This window comes from Amblyomma maculatum, chromosome 10, assembly GCF_055883805.1.
Source record: "Amblyomma maculatum isolate TAMU_Amacu chromosome 10, ASM5588380v1, whole genome shotgun sequence".
In the NCBI taxonomy this organism is placed as follows: Eukaryota; Metazoa; Arthropoda; class Arachnida; order Ixodida; family Ixodidae; genus Amblyomma; species Amblyomma maculatum.
The window spans coordinates 73,699,562-73,716,154 of record NC_139353.1 but is presented as its reverse complement, the minus strand read 5'-3'; the positions used below and the strand labels follow the sequence as shown (position 1 = coordinate 73,716,154).

The window sequence follows — 16,593 nt, the reverse complement described above, 5'->3', positions numbered from 1 at the left end:
GTGGCACCAGACGCCGGATTGTTGGTCGGCGGCGTGTCCGATGGTGTCGGTCGGCAGTATCAGCGTTGCATTTCAAGCGCGGTCCATGTGACATCGGCTAGGTCTGCAGGCGAAATGTCCGTGCCGGTGACGGAATACGTCATCTCTGAGCGTGAGGGTGTGGAGGTGAGTCGAAGTGCAGGCGGCCGCAGTCACGTATACAGCTGGGAGCGGGCACGCCCTAAGCGTGCGCAGTCATTAGGCCTATATCTCCCATGCTCAGGTTTGGCCGCAAGAAATCGTAATTGATCGGATACAACAAACCTCGCCTGAAATTGTTGAAATTTGCACAGTCTACACCGAATAGGTAGCGAAGGGTCTGGCGCAAATTCGGGGGTAGGCGGTGTGCAAAAAAACGGGCGAAATTGCTGGAAGAACGCGGAACGCATGTAAAAAAATATGCGCCTGCAGGCGTCTGTGTCTCGAGGTTCAAACCTAACCCCACCACACTGGAAAGGGATTGGGAGATTGTTCGCTGCCTTCCAGGCGTGTAATTCCAGGGGCTGAAGGGGGTTGTTCATAGTGCTATCTGCGGGCAGGGGCCGAAGGGCGTCGTTCAGGAGCGGCTTGTTCGCGACTAGAGGTGCTTGGCGGGTTTCGTCGGAACGCAGAAGGCCTCGTGCCAGCATAGTTTATCGCAGAGGCTTCTTGCTTCGCAGCCGTCGGGCACGTCGCTTGAGGAACGCACAGTGCCTGCTCGACTTCTTCACGGATGATGACCGCGAGCGAGGCCACTTGAGGTTGTTCAGGTGATGGAAGGGTTAGCGCCCTAGGTAGCACCGAAATATTAGAACAATGTTGTATTTCTGTTTCAGTCGGACGTTATTTTGATGTTGTTATAGACCCCATTCACTATCAGGTTTAGCAGGCGGCCTTTGTGGCAACCCTGTATTGCGTAGACGCCATGACGTTAGACGTTTCGAAACTAAAAGCATACAAAAAATGCTTCCGACGCGTGGCGCCGGTCTACCATCATCCTCCCTGCTGAGCGCCTCTCATTTGTCGGATACTTGAGAAGCCGTTTGGTATGCCGTCCAACCAGAGCTCGGATTTCAGACGCCGTACGTACCCTTATTCGCCGTAGGTCCTCTCTCTCTTTCTCCCTCTCTCATGCTGCATTGTGCATGCCACGGTTACCAGTCTCTCTCTTTCCACTTTCACTCCCACCTTCCTCCCTTCCCTTACGGCGCGGTTGCGGTGTCCACAGAAATCAAGTGAGACAGTTATCGCGCCTTTCCCTTCCTATAAATAAATCAGTTTTTTTTTTTTACCAGTGAAGTAGCAATGACGCCACGTGAATAAGCTATATAATGCCCTTTTTTTTCTAATGTTTCAGTACCGTTACATATTATGACTGATATAATGTTTTCATAAATGTTTCAACAACATAAACCTAATGTGCATGCAACATAAGTGTAACATTCGTGAAAATATAGACCCTTTACAGCGCTAGCGCATGGGCGCTGCCATATTTGATCATGTGACCCTTCCGCCATCGCCGGCCTTCGGGCCTTCTGGTTTGACGGCTTTCGGCGCGCTGGCAGTTGGCTGCATGGTGCGGCGTACGCGTTATCGTTGGGGGCAACGAGCTTGTATAAAAAACAGCTTATAGACAGCCAAAAAACTTCGTGTGAATGCTCATAGTGTGTGTGTAGGTGCTAAAAAATGTTTAATTTAACCACGTATTTCATTTATTGCGTCCCCCTGCCTGCATTGGCTAGAACGTTTCGACAAACCGGCAGCCGTCGACTCGTCTTTTTTTTTATTAATCAATTCCTTCTCTTGCGCTCTTTGCGGAAAACATTTTCTATAAAACTGGATAGATTACGAACTGATTATCCCTCAATTATTTTTTATTTTCTTGCGCAAAAGGCGAACGCATGTTCAGACCGTGCTGGCTGAGACGCATTATGAATATTCACCATTTAACATTGTGCACAATATTTACTGTTCAATATGGGCGCGCGTGTAATCCTCGACAATTGATAAGGTATAATTTTACCTCCTGTAAACGTCCTGGCTTCAAAATGCTATTACGCTGCTTGAGGGCCGCGTTCACCTGCGCTCGGGCGAAAGTGACTGGAAATTGCATCGGAATTCAGAACACACATTAGGCAGCCCAAGAAAGCGGGAATATAAAAAATCTTATGATTGTAAATTTCATCATTAGCCCTCATTAGCTTCATAAAAGCAGCAGTTATTACATGCATTGCAGTTCAGTTCAGTCGTGTCCGACTCTTCATGACCCTATGGACCATATCACGCCACGCTTTCCAATCTCTCACTATCTTCCTAACATCACATAACTTCATCTGCAGCGCCTCGAGGATGCCATCTAACCATCGCGTTCGCTCCGGTGGCCCTCAACCTTTCCCAACATCAAGTCTTTCTCCAGCGACTCCTCTCTTCTTATCAGATGACCAAAGTAGCTGAGCAGTAGTGCTTGCCTAATTAAAGTTTGGTTTGGTTAGGGGAGTGTAACGTCCCAAATCGACTCGGGCTATGAGGGGAGGATGCGGAAATTCCCACCCCCTGAGGTTCTTTAACGTGCACTGATATCGCGCAGCACACAGGCGCCTGGGTTTTCGGCTCCATCGAAAAGCAGCCGCCGAGAGGATTCGATACCGCATATCTTGGAAACAGAATCTAATTAAAATAAGCAGATTCACTGACATGCCCACACTGACTTTCATTCTCTGCACAATCAATTGTTATAAATGCATATGCATTAATAGCTACATCAATGTACTTCTTAACGCCCTGCGAAAATAACGCGGCAGCAGTGGCGCAATATACAACTCCTTAGAAAACGACAGGGTCGTTCTCGCACCCATGGCTACTGCCGGTGCTAAAATGAGCTGGTAAGTGAGGTATAGAATGCAAACGCACTTTCTTGTCCCAGAAAGGAACTAGAACTCGTGATACACCTCCGAAAAAAAAAAAAAACGGTGGCCTAGACATGATGTGCACCTTATGTAATCATCCTCTGTTCTTCCTCCAATTAACAACAGGATCATTAGCTCTACTTCCTCGCAGAATACTTCGACAATACAGATGACACCTGTATCAAAGCAGCGGTGTTTAAAAGTCAGCCGGCATTCTTACACAAGACGCACAGCAGCAGTCCGCACTGCGTGCCGATGCGTTCCGAAGGCCGGCAATGACGGCCGTACTAGTGGCGCCACTTGTTGGGAAGAGTGGAACTACTCTCTGTAAACTGTCTATAGGCTTCCAAAGCACCGTCGAGCGGCGCTGCTGCTCCTGACAGGGAGCGCCATCTCTGACAGAAAAATAGAAACTGGGGATAAACGCGGCGGCACCACCTAGGCATCCCGTGCAAGTTTTCTCCTTTCCCTCGCTCCCTTCTGCGTACGTGCAGACGTCTCGCGCTGCTTTGTCGCGCGGGCACTCACTGGACGCTGCCGGCTCGCTCGCTGCCTTCACGGCGTGCGCCGTGCGCTTTCTCTCGCACGAGCACGCGCATTGACGCGCCCCCGCAGGTGCACCGCGACATGCAACCCACATTCCGTCTTGATTGGGCAACCTGACGCGTACTTCCATGAAGAATACTTTATTATAAGCGGGGAACTTTTTATTCACGTCTGCACTGTAGAGCAGACGACAGACGGGGATGAGTAAATATTGATTGTGAATGCGTCCCACGTTAGCAAAAAGGTAGAAATGCATCTCGAGGTAAGTTCGCTATTTAATTATATTGTCGTACATAATATCTTTAAAAACTGCTAAAGTATCATCCGTACTGTGGAATAAAGTGGCCCGCTCGTTGACCATCGTTTTGGCCTGTAGCATGCGATCTATATACGGATTTGTTTTTTTTTTATTATTACGACGTTACCGAAGGAAATTTCGCAGTAGAAGATTAAGTATATAGTCCGAAGGAGGTGTTTCTTCAAAGACAAGAACGCTAGCAATCTCATAAGCACATGCGTACATAATATATTTAAAAACTGCTAAAGTATCATCCGTACTGTGGAATAAAGTGGCCCGCTCGTTGACCATCGTTTTGGCCTGTAGCATGCGATCTATATACGGATTTGTTTTTTTTTTTTATTATTACGACGTTACCGAAGGAAATTTCGCAGTAGAAGATTAAGTATATAGTCCGAAGGAGGTGTTTCTTCAAAGACAAGAACGCTAGCAATCTCATAAGCACATGCGTGCACCGTGCGCTACACGCGATATAACCGGCTCGCTGTCTCGGAAGGCAGGTGAAATCCAAGCTTGTACTACACAGTGTTTTATTTCGGTTCTTATTAAATGGTTACGCTTCATTTATAATATTTGGTTTGCACTTACGAACCCTGTGACGCGAATGGGGTGCTCCGTGCGAGTAGTGTTAGTCGAGCCATAGCTAGGATCACTTTTGTACTGCACTTCCGACATATCTTCTTTAATAATAATAATAATAATAATAATAATAATAATAATAATAATAATAATAATAATAATAATAATAATAATAATAATAATAATTATTATTATTATTATTATTATTATTATTATTATTATTATTATTATTATTATTATTATTATTATTATTGCTTCACGTATTGGCCAATTTGCGGAAATCTGTAAAAGCGTCTCAGCAAGGCATGTTTTCCAACGCCGCCCCCACCCCCGAAAAAAAAAAAGGCCTCGTTCCTAGATATCTTCTGGCAGCTGTGGACACTTAGGGTACATTCACACATCAGTCTCGATTGCGGAAGTCACATCTGTTGATTTGGTTGCTTTCAGAGCACTCACAAAGCAGGGAGAGAGCACAAAAAATCGGCAAAACTAGACACGCGGGGAGCGACGAGCAGGATAATCTTCCATCCTCTTCACTTTTTATGCATGGTGTTTAACCACTGTACTTTTTTGATGGCTCTCCAAGCCGTCTTTGTCAACTGTCAACATTTCTGAGTTTACGAAGAAAGGGGAAATTGGCTCTTTTCGTTTCCACAAAGAACGCGAGACTTCTCAGAACGCTGTCATGGGGTTGGAAAACAGGTCTTGCGGACACGCTTCCAAAGAAATCTGCAAAGTTTCACACGCGAGCCTCGAATTTTGGTGCTTCGCCTACTATTGTGGCTTCCCATGGCACAATGCTACTTAGTACATCCGTTCCGCATCAGCGGATGCGTTTTTGTATCGCCAAATAACCGCCAGGCGCAACGCCATCGCCGCGCGTGCACAGGAATCTAGCGGAGCGTCTGCTCCGGCGAAGCCCCATCGTTTCACATTTCGCCACCACGCCAGGAATGCGGCGCTGCCGTCGCGCGGCGAAACTTGAGCTTGGGTTCCCTATAGAGCAACCCTGCACTAGCATGTAGGCCCACCGCTCGGGGTAGCACACAGCTTGCACGCTTTGCAGAGAACACATTACAGCGCTGCACAACGACCCATAATACAGCACCATTCCTACACTCACATCTGAACAAATAGCAAAGAGTACTTTATATTATTATTATTATATCTATCGCCGCCAGGTGTTCCATCAGTGATAGTGGCGAATGGAAGCAAAACTTTCTAACAAAATTTTAGGGCTGTGCTTGCATTTTACGGTGGGCATCATCTCAAATCTCTAGTTGCAAATGAGTATTTCTGAAGAAAACATGGTTACTGGAAGAAAAAGACCGAAGTGCTGGATCTCATTGTTTGAAAAATATATGCTATGTTGTTTCATAGTTGTGATTCAAATATTACTTTAACATTTAGGAGACAATATTAAAACAATATTTTCTTGTAACATTAAAATAATGTTTATAATGTAACGGTGTGTTTTGCGTTGTCGCAATGAAGCCCTGACCCATGTTCCGTTTTATTCTTATAGTCCATTGTCAGGCACTTCGACGGCATGTTTTCAGCGCAGCTTTGTCCAATGCTGTTTCTTTTCTATTTAATACTTTTCTGTTGATCTGGAATAAATCGGTGTTTTTAAGAAAGATTTGGTTTTTCACTCGCCAGGCGGAGTCTAGAAGGTGGAGCCTTCAACCTAATCGAAATTAAAGCTGCACATTGAATAGTGTTTGTTTAATGATAAGAAAATGTTCAAAACATCGTCTAAAAGTAGGTCTCAGAAGAAAAAAAAAGCAATAATTCACTTCTTTTCAAATAAAATACCTTTGGTTCAGTAGATAGAAGACAAAGCCCTGAATAAAATCAAACCAACCCCTTAGCGATATCTCAGTCAGTTGTCGAAAAATGTGTGTCACAATATGCCAAAAAAATACATGGCATTTATAGGGCTTACCCTGTCCCCTTAAAGCTGTGCTGCTTAGTTGGACAGAGACAAAGGAATAGGGCAAATGCTGAGGTTAAGTGCAACCTCAGCATTTGTGCAGTTCCCTTTGTCTGTGTTCAACTAAGCAGCGCAGCTTTTATGAGAAGATATTCCAACTAGCCCAGTCCTAAGCACTTCTTAACCCCTTAAAGGGCCCCTGAAACGCCATTTACGGCCGTATTTTGATGCTACATGTGTTTAGAGGTGGTCTTAGTGAGCATCGAGATCACATTCAAAAAGCTCTGCGTGTTAGCTGTAATTTACAAATAATTTTGGAAAATTGCCGCTCGCGGCCGATTTGGGCGACTCACCACCGAGCGTTTTCAGCCGCCCAGCCCATGCGACGTCATTGGGGTTAGCATTATCATTGGCCATGGCCATATGACGTCACGTGTAATTTTTGCAATTATAGATTTTAAAATTAGCACTATTCTTTCTGAAAGTAGTATTTTATTCGTTAGTTATTATTGTACATTAAAGAAAGGTAAGAATTCCGCGCGCATCTTGATAGAAGCGGAACACTTCCGACCGAGAGAGATCCGTCTGCTCGCAAAAGCACGTGTTGCCCGGTTGTCAGTCTTGAAATCTCGCGATCCCAACTGCTGCTGCTTTTTTTCTGGTCTGCAATGGACCACCATTGCTGTGTAGTTGGCTGTAAAGCCGAGGACAGGAAAGATGTTATAATGCGACATCGTGTCCCTACAAAGCAAGGTGTCACGCGGGAAAGCTGGCTCCAACGCGTCGGGCTGTCATCGTCGGACAAGCGCCAGGAGCTCAGAGTTTGTGGCCGCCACTTTTCCCGTGACGCATACCAGTATAATCCCAGTTTGGCGCAGCAAACTGGCCTCAACGCGAGACGTCAACGCCTCAAGTCCGACGCTAATTGCTGACGCAGTTTCTCCCTGGAATGGTAAGTTTTCTGGGTTGCGAGTTATTGTGGAAACACGCGCATGGCTCGGAGTCTCGCATGGAAGTACATGAAGCCTAGCGCAAGTTTTGCAGGCGCAGATTCCTTGCGCGCAAACCGCTCTTGCGAGAGGACCACAACAAGTTAAGGCGCTGAAAATGTATGAAAGGGAGCTCTCGCCCTGCGGCGCGCGGATAAGGAAAAAAAAAGAAAGATAAGGCGACCTGCGCACATGAAACCATGAATTAACATACACTAACGTGTACGCGATCACAACAATCGCAGTATAATTTGCCTGGGTGGTGCAGTGGGTTAGGGTGGTCGACTGCTGTGCCCAAGGCACAGCGGCCGCTTTTCAACGGAAGCGCAAGCAAGGTGCCCGCGTACCGGTGCGGACAAAAGTAAACGGAGCACGCTTTTTCTTCATTTTTCACTCGGTGCATATTTGATACTGGTAGTCGTGGTATGCGTGGAGCGGTAGTAGACGCAAGTGCCCTTTCACGGACAAATATTTCCTGATCTCCAGTGAGGAAGGCGTTATATTTTAATTTGACTGAAAAAGCCTAGCTGCTCCATTTACTTACGTCCTCACCTGTACATGTGCTGTGCGATGTCACTCAGTGCTGTGCGGCGCCTCGTTTGAGTCGAATTTGGGGCGTTGAACCCCATAAACCAAGCCTGACTTGTAATAAAAAAATACCAGCACACCAATAACAATACAGACCAACTGCATCCCCCCCCCCCCCCCCATCCGCCTAAAGATATGCTTATTTTACAGTGCGTTTAGTCTACTCTTGATCTTTGCCTTTTAACACCTGTATATGCATGTCTTTCTCATTCATGAAGTGGAAAATTGAAGGGGAAATTGGCTCGTTATGATACAATTAATGAAATGAGCCAACAGTCGAGTCCAAGGTAAATGTAGTTTTTTTTTTTAAACACTTTTGTGGTTGATATTGATCAGAATTAGTCATGTAACGATTTAAGCAGAAAGATAATCAAATACCAAGTGGAAGGAAAAATAACATGTGGTATATAGATAAAAAAAAAAAAAGAAGGTATCCCCTATGACCTTGCACTTGCAGACTGGTGTCTCCTTTCATTCTCATTCATGTGCAGAATAATAAAACTGCCATTAACACAATATGTTGATTACGCACAAATTTCCTTTCTTTTCCTAGCATGGCAAACCATCATTGCCAGGAAGCCCGAAAGACCTCAGCACTACACAGGTTTCCTCTGGACAGGTTAGTACTGTTATCATGGTATTAATAACAATGTATATATACTTTTATATTTATATTTATATTTAGGCCACATATATAACTTTAGAATAATGTTGCACACATATATGATGGCTCTATTGCTAGAAGCTATATAAACTAGCACAACTGTTGCTATGTCATTATGCTTTCATGCAGTTAGTTACGTGTTCAACCATTGCTTCAGGCACCTACCGGAGGTGATCCAAATACCACAGCTCTTCCTGTAGAGGTGAGAATATTTTGGATAGCTCATTTTGTCCAGTGGATGATGCAAGTCTTTTGACATACATACATGCTTAATTTTCAACTGTACTGAACAGCTTTGTATTATATTGCATATGATGGCTCTATTGCCCGAGTAAGTAAGCTATGCAAATTAGTGCAAATGTTATGTCTGCTTCCATGCACAAGCTCGATCATCGCTTGAGGCACCTTCTGGAAGCAATTAAAATGTAGCTCTTCCTGTATAGATGAGATTATTTTGGAGTTCAAATAGTTAATTTTGTTTAGTGGATGATGCAAGGCTTTGGTGTGCACTGGCGCACCAAAAAAAGAAACTCGGAACACATATATTAACTGGATTAACATGGGAGACCCGACGTTCAAAAATAATGAGCTGCTGGATTGGTTCATGGAACAGTGTATTAGTCGACTGTCCTGCACTGTGTTTTTTGTTTGTGCTGCTAACATGCCTCCAAATTTTTCAGGGCTCTTGAAACTCCACAGACTACAGCTTGTCTGTGCAAATTTTTTAGTCATATCAGTTCTCCACTTTCAGAATATTTGTGTATGTGTAGCAATTTGACAATGTTTGCATTTTGTTACGGGCAGTTCACTCTATACAGCACCTGAAAATGAAAGCATGAAAAATTTCAAATCTGCAACCATCATTATAATTATGAATATCTGTCTGCAGGAAGCATCACCAGCAGGGCCTTCAACTACTCGCACGCATACAGTGGCAACACAATGTGGGAGTACCATTCTGTTGGTAAGTCATTATTGATAAAGATGTTGTAGTGTTGTGAAAATGTATTAAAGAGCTATATGATTGATTACATTAAACGTAGATGGGGTGCTTGTGAATAATTTTAAATATATGAAATTTTTCCAGGCACACAGGTGTCGATTGGACTTAAATATCTAGTCAGCACCAAGGTTCAAACAGAGAAGCCTGCCACCAGAGAAGTCGGTGGCAGGCTGCTATCACTGGCCAGTTACTGCTATCACTGGCCGCTCGTTAGAACAGAACTTCTTTCATCCACTTTTGTGCATTTGCTGGCTATGGCAGGCAAGAAAATTTGTCATTTAAGCACTGTTCATTAGGCAAAAAAAAAAAAGAAAACTTAACGAAATACGTCACCTATGTGTCACATATTCACTCATTCAAACCTGCAAATATGCCCTCCCTGTGACACAGTCCATTCGAATGATAGCGTTCATAACTCTCATGCATGGCTTGACATGATTAAGGATGTGGTAATACTCACAATGGGTCAACAAATATTGCCTTGATGAGTCTATAGAGACCATGACTCATACATACCTTGCACACCACTAATCTCGGACGTGGTGTTAGGATATTCACAGTTGCGTCAGGTAGCAAAAGGGCAATTTTTCCTTACATAATATGGTCATGCTGTGTCTGCCTAGTGTACATTAGTGCTGTCTTTAGAGCTACTACGGAGCCATCACATGCACTTTGAAGTTTAATTTTGCACAAATATTTGAACAAGTCACTAAGATGCACAAGGATATTTGATTCTGTTGTGAAAAAAATATAGGTTGCGTAGCCCTAAAGTGTACCTAATTTGCCATGGCATTTTTCTGTTCCCTGTTGATAGAATGAAAAAAAAAAATGCATACCTACTATAAACTTTGACAGCAGCTTTATTTAGCACATTTTACAGCCAAGACATTCCGAGATGAACATCCACGGCTGCTACGTATTAGTTCATAATATTAACAATCACATGGCACCAATCGCTGACATCACTGCACTTCTTTTTCAGCGACCATCAGGATGAAACGGCCCAGTCAGCGATTGAGGAACCCCTCTACAAAGAGCGAAAATTCCTTGTGTTCGAGGGTTGCCTGCGGCAGCTTCTTGAGACCTGAACAATGTGCGGGCAAACAAGAACCCTTTACTTTAGCATAGCGGGAAGCCTTGTGACTGTGAAGGGGACATGCTCACTGCAGCATTCTTTCCTCTGGAAAAGCCAACCACTGGTTGAAGGAAAGGCAACAAGAAATGTCCTCCTGGCTGCAGGCATCTTGTTCTCTGGCTGCGGTATAGCTTCAGTTCTTCGGTTCCTGCAATCCATTGGGGTGCAAGGCATCACAGAGAGGACCAACTACAACTACCAACGGGCATACTTGCTAACTGCCAGAAATGAGGTTTGACAATAAGGATATCTCTCATACAACATTCAAGTCAAAGTATATGTCATTAACTCGATAACTAGATGTCGCATCCTTTCATGACAACAACTTGAAGCTACAATGCAACATATAAAACATATAAAATGCAGCATATATGCAACAGCGAAGGCATTGCAGTGCAATGCACCTGCTACTGCACATCTCTGTTGCCTTTGGCTACATGTTTAATAGACCGGCTGCATGCTCTAGTACTGAAGGCATAATTTTTGCAATTTTTTTTTTTTAGTAAATGTGCTGTGAGAAAAGTGAAAAGCAATGCAGCATTTGAAACCTGCCCCCCTCATCCTAATATGCATTGAGGCAACCACATGACTGCAAGTTTGTAGCCTCTAAATTGAACATCTCCTTCTTTGCAGCTTTTTCAGCAAAGGCAAGCAGAACTTGCTAGTGAGCTTGTAGGGACAACAACAAACCTGGCAGGGGATGATCGCTGTGACTTGCCAGGCTACAGCGCAAAGTACATGACTTGCAGTGTACTAGCTGTGCAGAATGGAGCCATTTTGCACACTGCACAAGTTGAAGTCGGTGAGGTAATGCGACTCATCCTTCCCGACAACTGAGGTTCCTCCTAACATCACATCCTATCTTACGGCATTTCAACCCTTCTGCTCCAACTTCAGTGCACACGGACGCAAGTGGCATAGGCCTCAGTGCTGTCCTCGTTTAGAGCTATGACGACTGTGAACATGTGATTGCTTATGCCAGTCGGACTCTAAGCAAGACTGAGCACAACTACACCATCACCGAGCAGGAATGTCTCGCGGTTGTTTTCCCCGTGCAGCGGTTTCGCTGCTACCTGTACGGAGAGCCTTTCGTAGTAGTAACCGATCACCATTCCCTATGCTGGCTACTCAATCTCTGTGATCCGTCTAGTCGCCTAGCCCGCTGGGCACTTCGCTTGCAAGAATACGACTACAGCATTTCATACAAAAGTGGCCGACGGCACGCAGATGGAGACTGCCTTTCCTGGTTGCCACCTGCCACGACGGAATGCGACGCGGACAACTTTGATCATTACGTCACTGCTTTATCTCAGAGATTTCCAAATACTCATACCTTTTCAACCGAGGAACACACCGATCAGCATCTGGAGTCGTTCTTAGCTGCTGCTCAAGGCCCAACCTCGAACAGCCAGTTTTGCCTATGCCTATGTGATGGCCTGCTACACAAAAAAGTTTACTCTCGTGGCTGCTTGCTCCAGGAAAGTGTCTTGTTTTTTTCACCGAGCCCACGACCAACTTGTCGTCCCCACTCCCTGTACGGCCGCCGCTACCGACCAACTTTGCGATTACGATACCTCATTAGATAAGAAGGCTGTGAGAATCCGTTTTTGCTACAGACTGTCGGTTAATTGAATATTCTTTTTGCCTTTGTTTAAACTTTGACCTGGCTTAGTATTTAGTTAATTGAATATTCATTTTGTCTTTGTTTAAACCTTGACCTGGCTTAGTATTTTACGCTGTGTTTTTGTGTAACTCTCGCCCTTACTTACTATCTCTGGAATACTTGTTTTGTTATTTTATAGTCTTCTTTATCGCAGCGTTTGTTCATTGTCGGTTTTTTCTCTTGTCATTTATTGAGTCGTTTTTTATTACTATCATGTCCTGGTGTTTTATTAATTTTTTTATGCAGTGTAATTTGGACTACTACCTATATATGTTCCCATTGTGTGTTAAAAAAGTGACGCATAAATTTATTCCTTGATCACACACCAACACACGCACTTCTCTGTTCGACCGGCCTATCTTTTTAACTGTGTTCTCAAACCTCATAGAGGGACGACGGGTAACCGTAAAGGGGATCCCGCGCCTCTGTTAATCATTAAGGCGGGGTTTGTGACAATATAGAACAGACCAAAACTGCAGGAAAGGTATTACATATGCTAAAAAATTACAAAAATTACAAAAAGGTCAATGAGCTGCAAGGATTCATGGGATTTGCCAACTTTGAGAAAAATTTGTGGCACAACCTGCACACTCTAGTTCAGTGAAAAGAACTGCTCCCTCCCCCCCCCCCCCCCCCCCCCAAAGAAATTGCATGAGTGCACTCAATTCTGCTTAGGTACAGTAATGTGAAAGCACTGCGAATTATGTCACACTGCTTAAATTGGTCCGACATTACGCTAGCAAACCTCGGCCGCACTCGTCCAGATGGCGTACGTGTATGCCATATTTACCCAGGTTAAATGAAGGAGTGGTGCAGATGGTACTTCATGAAGATCACAATGTTTGCCGCACAGCTGAACAGTATGTTGTAGTTTGAACTAGATGAAGAGAATGATGCTTACTGCACAGCATGAGAGTGTGTTGCAAAGTGCATTGCTCGTACCGTAGACGGGGAATGCCTCAGCCCACATAACCAAAGCAGAAGCCAGTGGAGGCCGCTTGGAACCGTCAAAGCCGACAGCCCACCATCACACACCCACGTAACTGGTCGGAATGCTCTGCCCCAAGGCAGGTGACCTCTTCCCCTTGGATAAGTGCTCCCTTCTTCTCTCCTTGCAAATTTCATCGTGGTCTTTTACTGCAAAGCTGTAAATTCTTCAGTTCTGTTCCTTCTATCTGGTGCTCTGTTCTATACTGCCTTTCGTTTTCCTTTGACTATCCTGCACAGATGAATAAAATGTAAACACCAACACTGGAAAAAGCGACCATGAAAAGAAGCCACAGAAGAGGAGATATGCGGATAGAAAAGCGACAGTAAAAACTAGAAACATATTCACAGATCTCAAGGAAGCAAGATAACAAGCCAAGCTGTCGACAAAGTTCAGGCCCCAGAAATTGCAAGAGAACAAGTTAAAAACATCCTTATCAACAGTGCCAAATGAATGAATCATGAAAGAAGCTCCTCGCTCTATAAAATGCCAGAGGGATCAATATTAGAACAGGCAATGACAAGGTCTCCCAGCCCAACTAAGTGATTCCTGCGGTACAGGCCACAAAATGAGAAGCAGTGGCAACCTTAGCTGGCAGAATTTGTGTACATATATTCACTGTGAAAGGAGAGCGATGTAATGCACAGTTAGATACAGCTGATAATCAAGAAATAGGGGATTATGTCCAGGCATAACAGCTGGTGATAGCCGAGACAGCTAATATAAGGCTTTTAGAGCATTCGCTCTACTTCTCCCGTGCACAAACCTCAAAGTGAATGCAATGTTGACTTAACTCTCACGCTGTGCAGCAAACAATGTCATCTTTATAGCTTAGACATGAGAGCACTATGCTATTGCCACAACCTATCACACCTCATAGTAAAACTACAACACCCTCTCGCACTGTACAGTAAACATCGCCTCTATCAATTTCTAATTGCAAGACATTTTCGTGCGCTACAATGATCATCGTCTTAATGTTTCAACTACTCCTTCTCCTTCATTAAACTTACGGAAATACACCATGCACATACGCCACCTCACTATAGACGGAGGTTGCAACCATGCCAGACAGCCCCGAGACCATTGAACAAAGAGAAGCCAGACTAGCCCATTGCCAAAAAGCTGAGCAAAAGTGCAAGCGAGCCAAGATCGATGTGGCAGCAGCAACTGTGACTGCGGCCAATGGCTAACGCTCATGAAATTTGGTTCAAGGACGGTTGAACCTGCACAACGTTTTGAAAATATGCAGTGCTGCCCCTACACTTTGGCAAACACACCTGAAAGGGACCAGCTATTACTGCAGCTTGGAGATAAGAAATGTAACACTCTGCAAGCATATTAGACTGTAAATAAATTCAAATTAATAATTCAGATCAGCAAATGCAGGAACAAGAGTTGTGGTTTGATCTGTGCTTCACCTGTATTACTCCACTGCTGGAATGGATGTATTCTGCGATCTGTTGTCATGTATTCACGGCTAGGAGTATCAATAAACAAACCTTCAAGCACTCATTTCATTGTGTCAGTATTGAGCACTCACACACTCGGTATGAATCAAAACACAGAATGCTTGTGCTGCCTCGGCACAAGCATTCTGTGTTTCGAGTTTAATTTTTTTTTTTTTCTATAAAATTCCATTCCAAATAAATGAATGATTATGGTAGATGCTTGGAAGCATGTGCTCAAGCAGACTTGGCGATGCTCAGCATTGTCCTCCATTCTGGATTGTTTTTGGATGTGTATCTTTTTTTTACTAGGATTTGAATTTTCTTCCCAGGCTTTATATTTCACTTACTAACAGTTCTACACCTTTCTTGCTTAGATATCTACAAGTTCTGGCACTTTAGAGGAATGAGATGTCTGTTCTTAAACAGTGCCACAAAATAGACACTTGACGCAGTGCATAACTTGGCGTTCATAAAATAGCATTCTCTATTTTTCCACCTTAAAAATAAACGCACTTCCATGCACCACTCGAAGCAGTGCGCCTGGCACACGTGATAAAGTTTAGAATACAGCATGCAGTGAAGCGACCATCACCTGAGATTAAAGGGGAGGGTGCCTGAATCCCACGTAGCTCGCCGACGGCAATTCACGCCGAACCCGGCAAACGACGCAGGCTGGCAGGACCACCCTGTTGCCTTCGCCCAGCTTGCCCCAAATCCACATGGTAAACAAGCGGTAGGCTATGAAGCGGTGCTGCCTGAAAATACCACGCTTTACAGTAAACGGATCATACACACACACAAAAAAATAATGCGAATCTGTCACCTGACGCTTCCGCACTACCTGCTTGTTTACATCTCCGTCTCCATCGATGTTCGCTCCCTCCTCCTCTAGTGCAATGTGCACAGCCCGAAGGACTTCGGGCGTTAGGCACACGCTTTGGAACGCTGGGTGGATCGTAATGCAGCCGCCGTCCTGCTGGCACACCACCAGCACCTCCGGCATGCTGCGGCAGCACACATCTTCTTCAGGTGTGGGCATGCTTTCGCAGCGGCACCTGCGCATAAGTAAAATGTGAAAAGGCCGCGAAGCAAACACGAAACGGCATTTCGTGAAGTAAGAAAGTTGTAATGACTTATGTGCAGTGGCGAGTGCGCCACGGAACGCACCATGGTAGGCCGTCGTCTCCGTTGCCAGCGGGTGGTTCAGAAGGGCCAGTCGATGGCGTGCTGCTGTCGTCGCTGTCTAGCGGATCACGAAACGGAGTATAATCATATGGATCAAAGTTCAGCTCGGCAGCGGCTTCACGCAGGCCTCGCTTCGAGCTCGGGATCCATGCGATCCATGGCGACCGACACGCGAACCGCCCCAAACACGAAGGGGAAGAAATCGGAGCACTACCGGAAGTAAACAAACTGAGAGTCGGTGGCGTCACTTCGTGACACATTATGGGCGGGGCGTCGGCCCGGACATTTTCTGGCCGGCGCATCGGCGTGTATGAGTTGAGGGCTACAGTGACGGGAGAGGAGGAGCGTCATTTTTAATATGGAATATCTGCGCTATTAAAGATGTTAGCCTAAAATTTTTTTGCGCTTTGCTGACTAGTGAAGGCACGCCGACCGCTCGTGCGCCTTTCTTAAGCACGACTTCAAGCTTTTCATGGGCCCTTTAAGGTGCTAAATAGGGTGCTTGCTGAGTGTATCAAACAAAATGCAATGACTTGTATAATTGCTGTTGAAGAAACACAACTAGATTATACCTAGCAGAGTCTTTGAACGTGCAGTAATCAGTGTGATGCACGGTGAATATGTTACCCACATTGGTATTGGCAGCA

The 16,593-nt window shown here is 44.8% G+C and overlaps 1 protein-coding gene across 1 annotated transcript; it reads right to left on the bottom strand.

The window, feature by feature from the left end:
• Positions 1 to 10,366: 10,366 nt before the first annotated feature.
• Positions 10,367 to 16,035, bottom strand: LOC146176804 (uncharacterized). Its single transcript, XM_084582975.1, has 4 exons — positions 15,929 to 16,035; positions 15,603 to 15,816; positions 15,354 to 15,512; positions 10,367 to 10,807 (listed from the first exon to the last, which is right to left on the bottom strand). Exons 2-3 carry the CDS (start codon positions 15,798 to 15,800, stop codon positions 15,360 to 15,362), a joined length of 351 nt encoding a protein of 116 aa, XP_084439101.1. The 5' UTR covers positions 15,801 to 15,816; positions 15,929 to 16,035; the 3' UTR covers positions 10,367 to 10,807; positions 15,354 to 15,359.
• Between the last annotated feature and the right edge of the window lie 558 nt (positions 16,036 to 16,593).

Coding starts and splice junctions, on each gene's coding strand:
- LOC146176804 (XM_084582975.1), bottom strand. CDS start 15,800: ATGCCCACACCTGAAGAAGATGTGTGCTGCCGCAGCATGCCGGAGGTG. Junction 15,513..15,602: donor ACGGAGATGTAAACAAGCAG/GTAGTGCGGAAG, acceptor ATTTTCAGGCAG/CACCGCTTCATAGCCTACCG.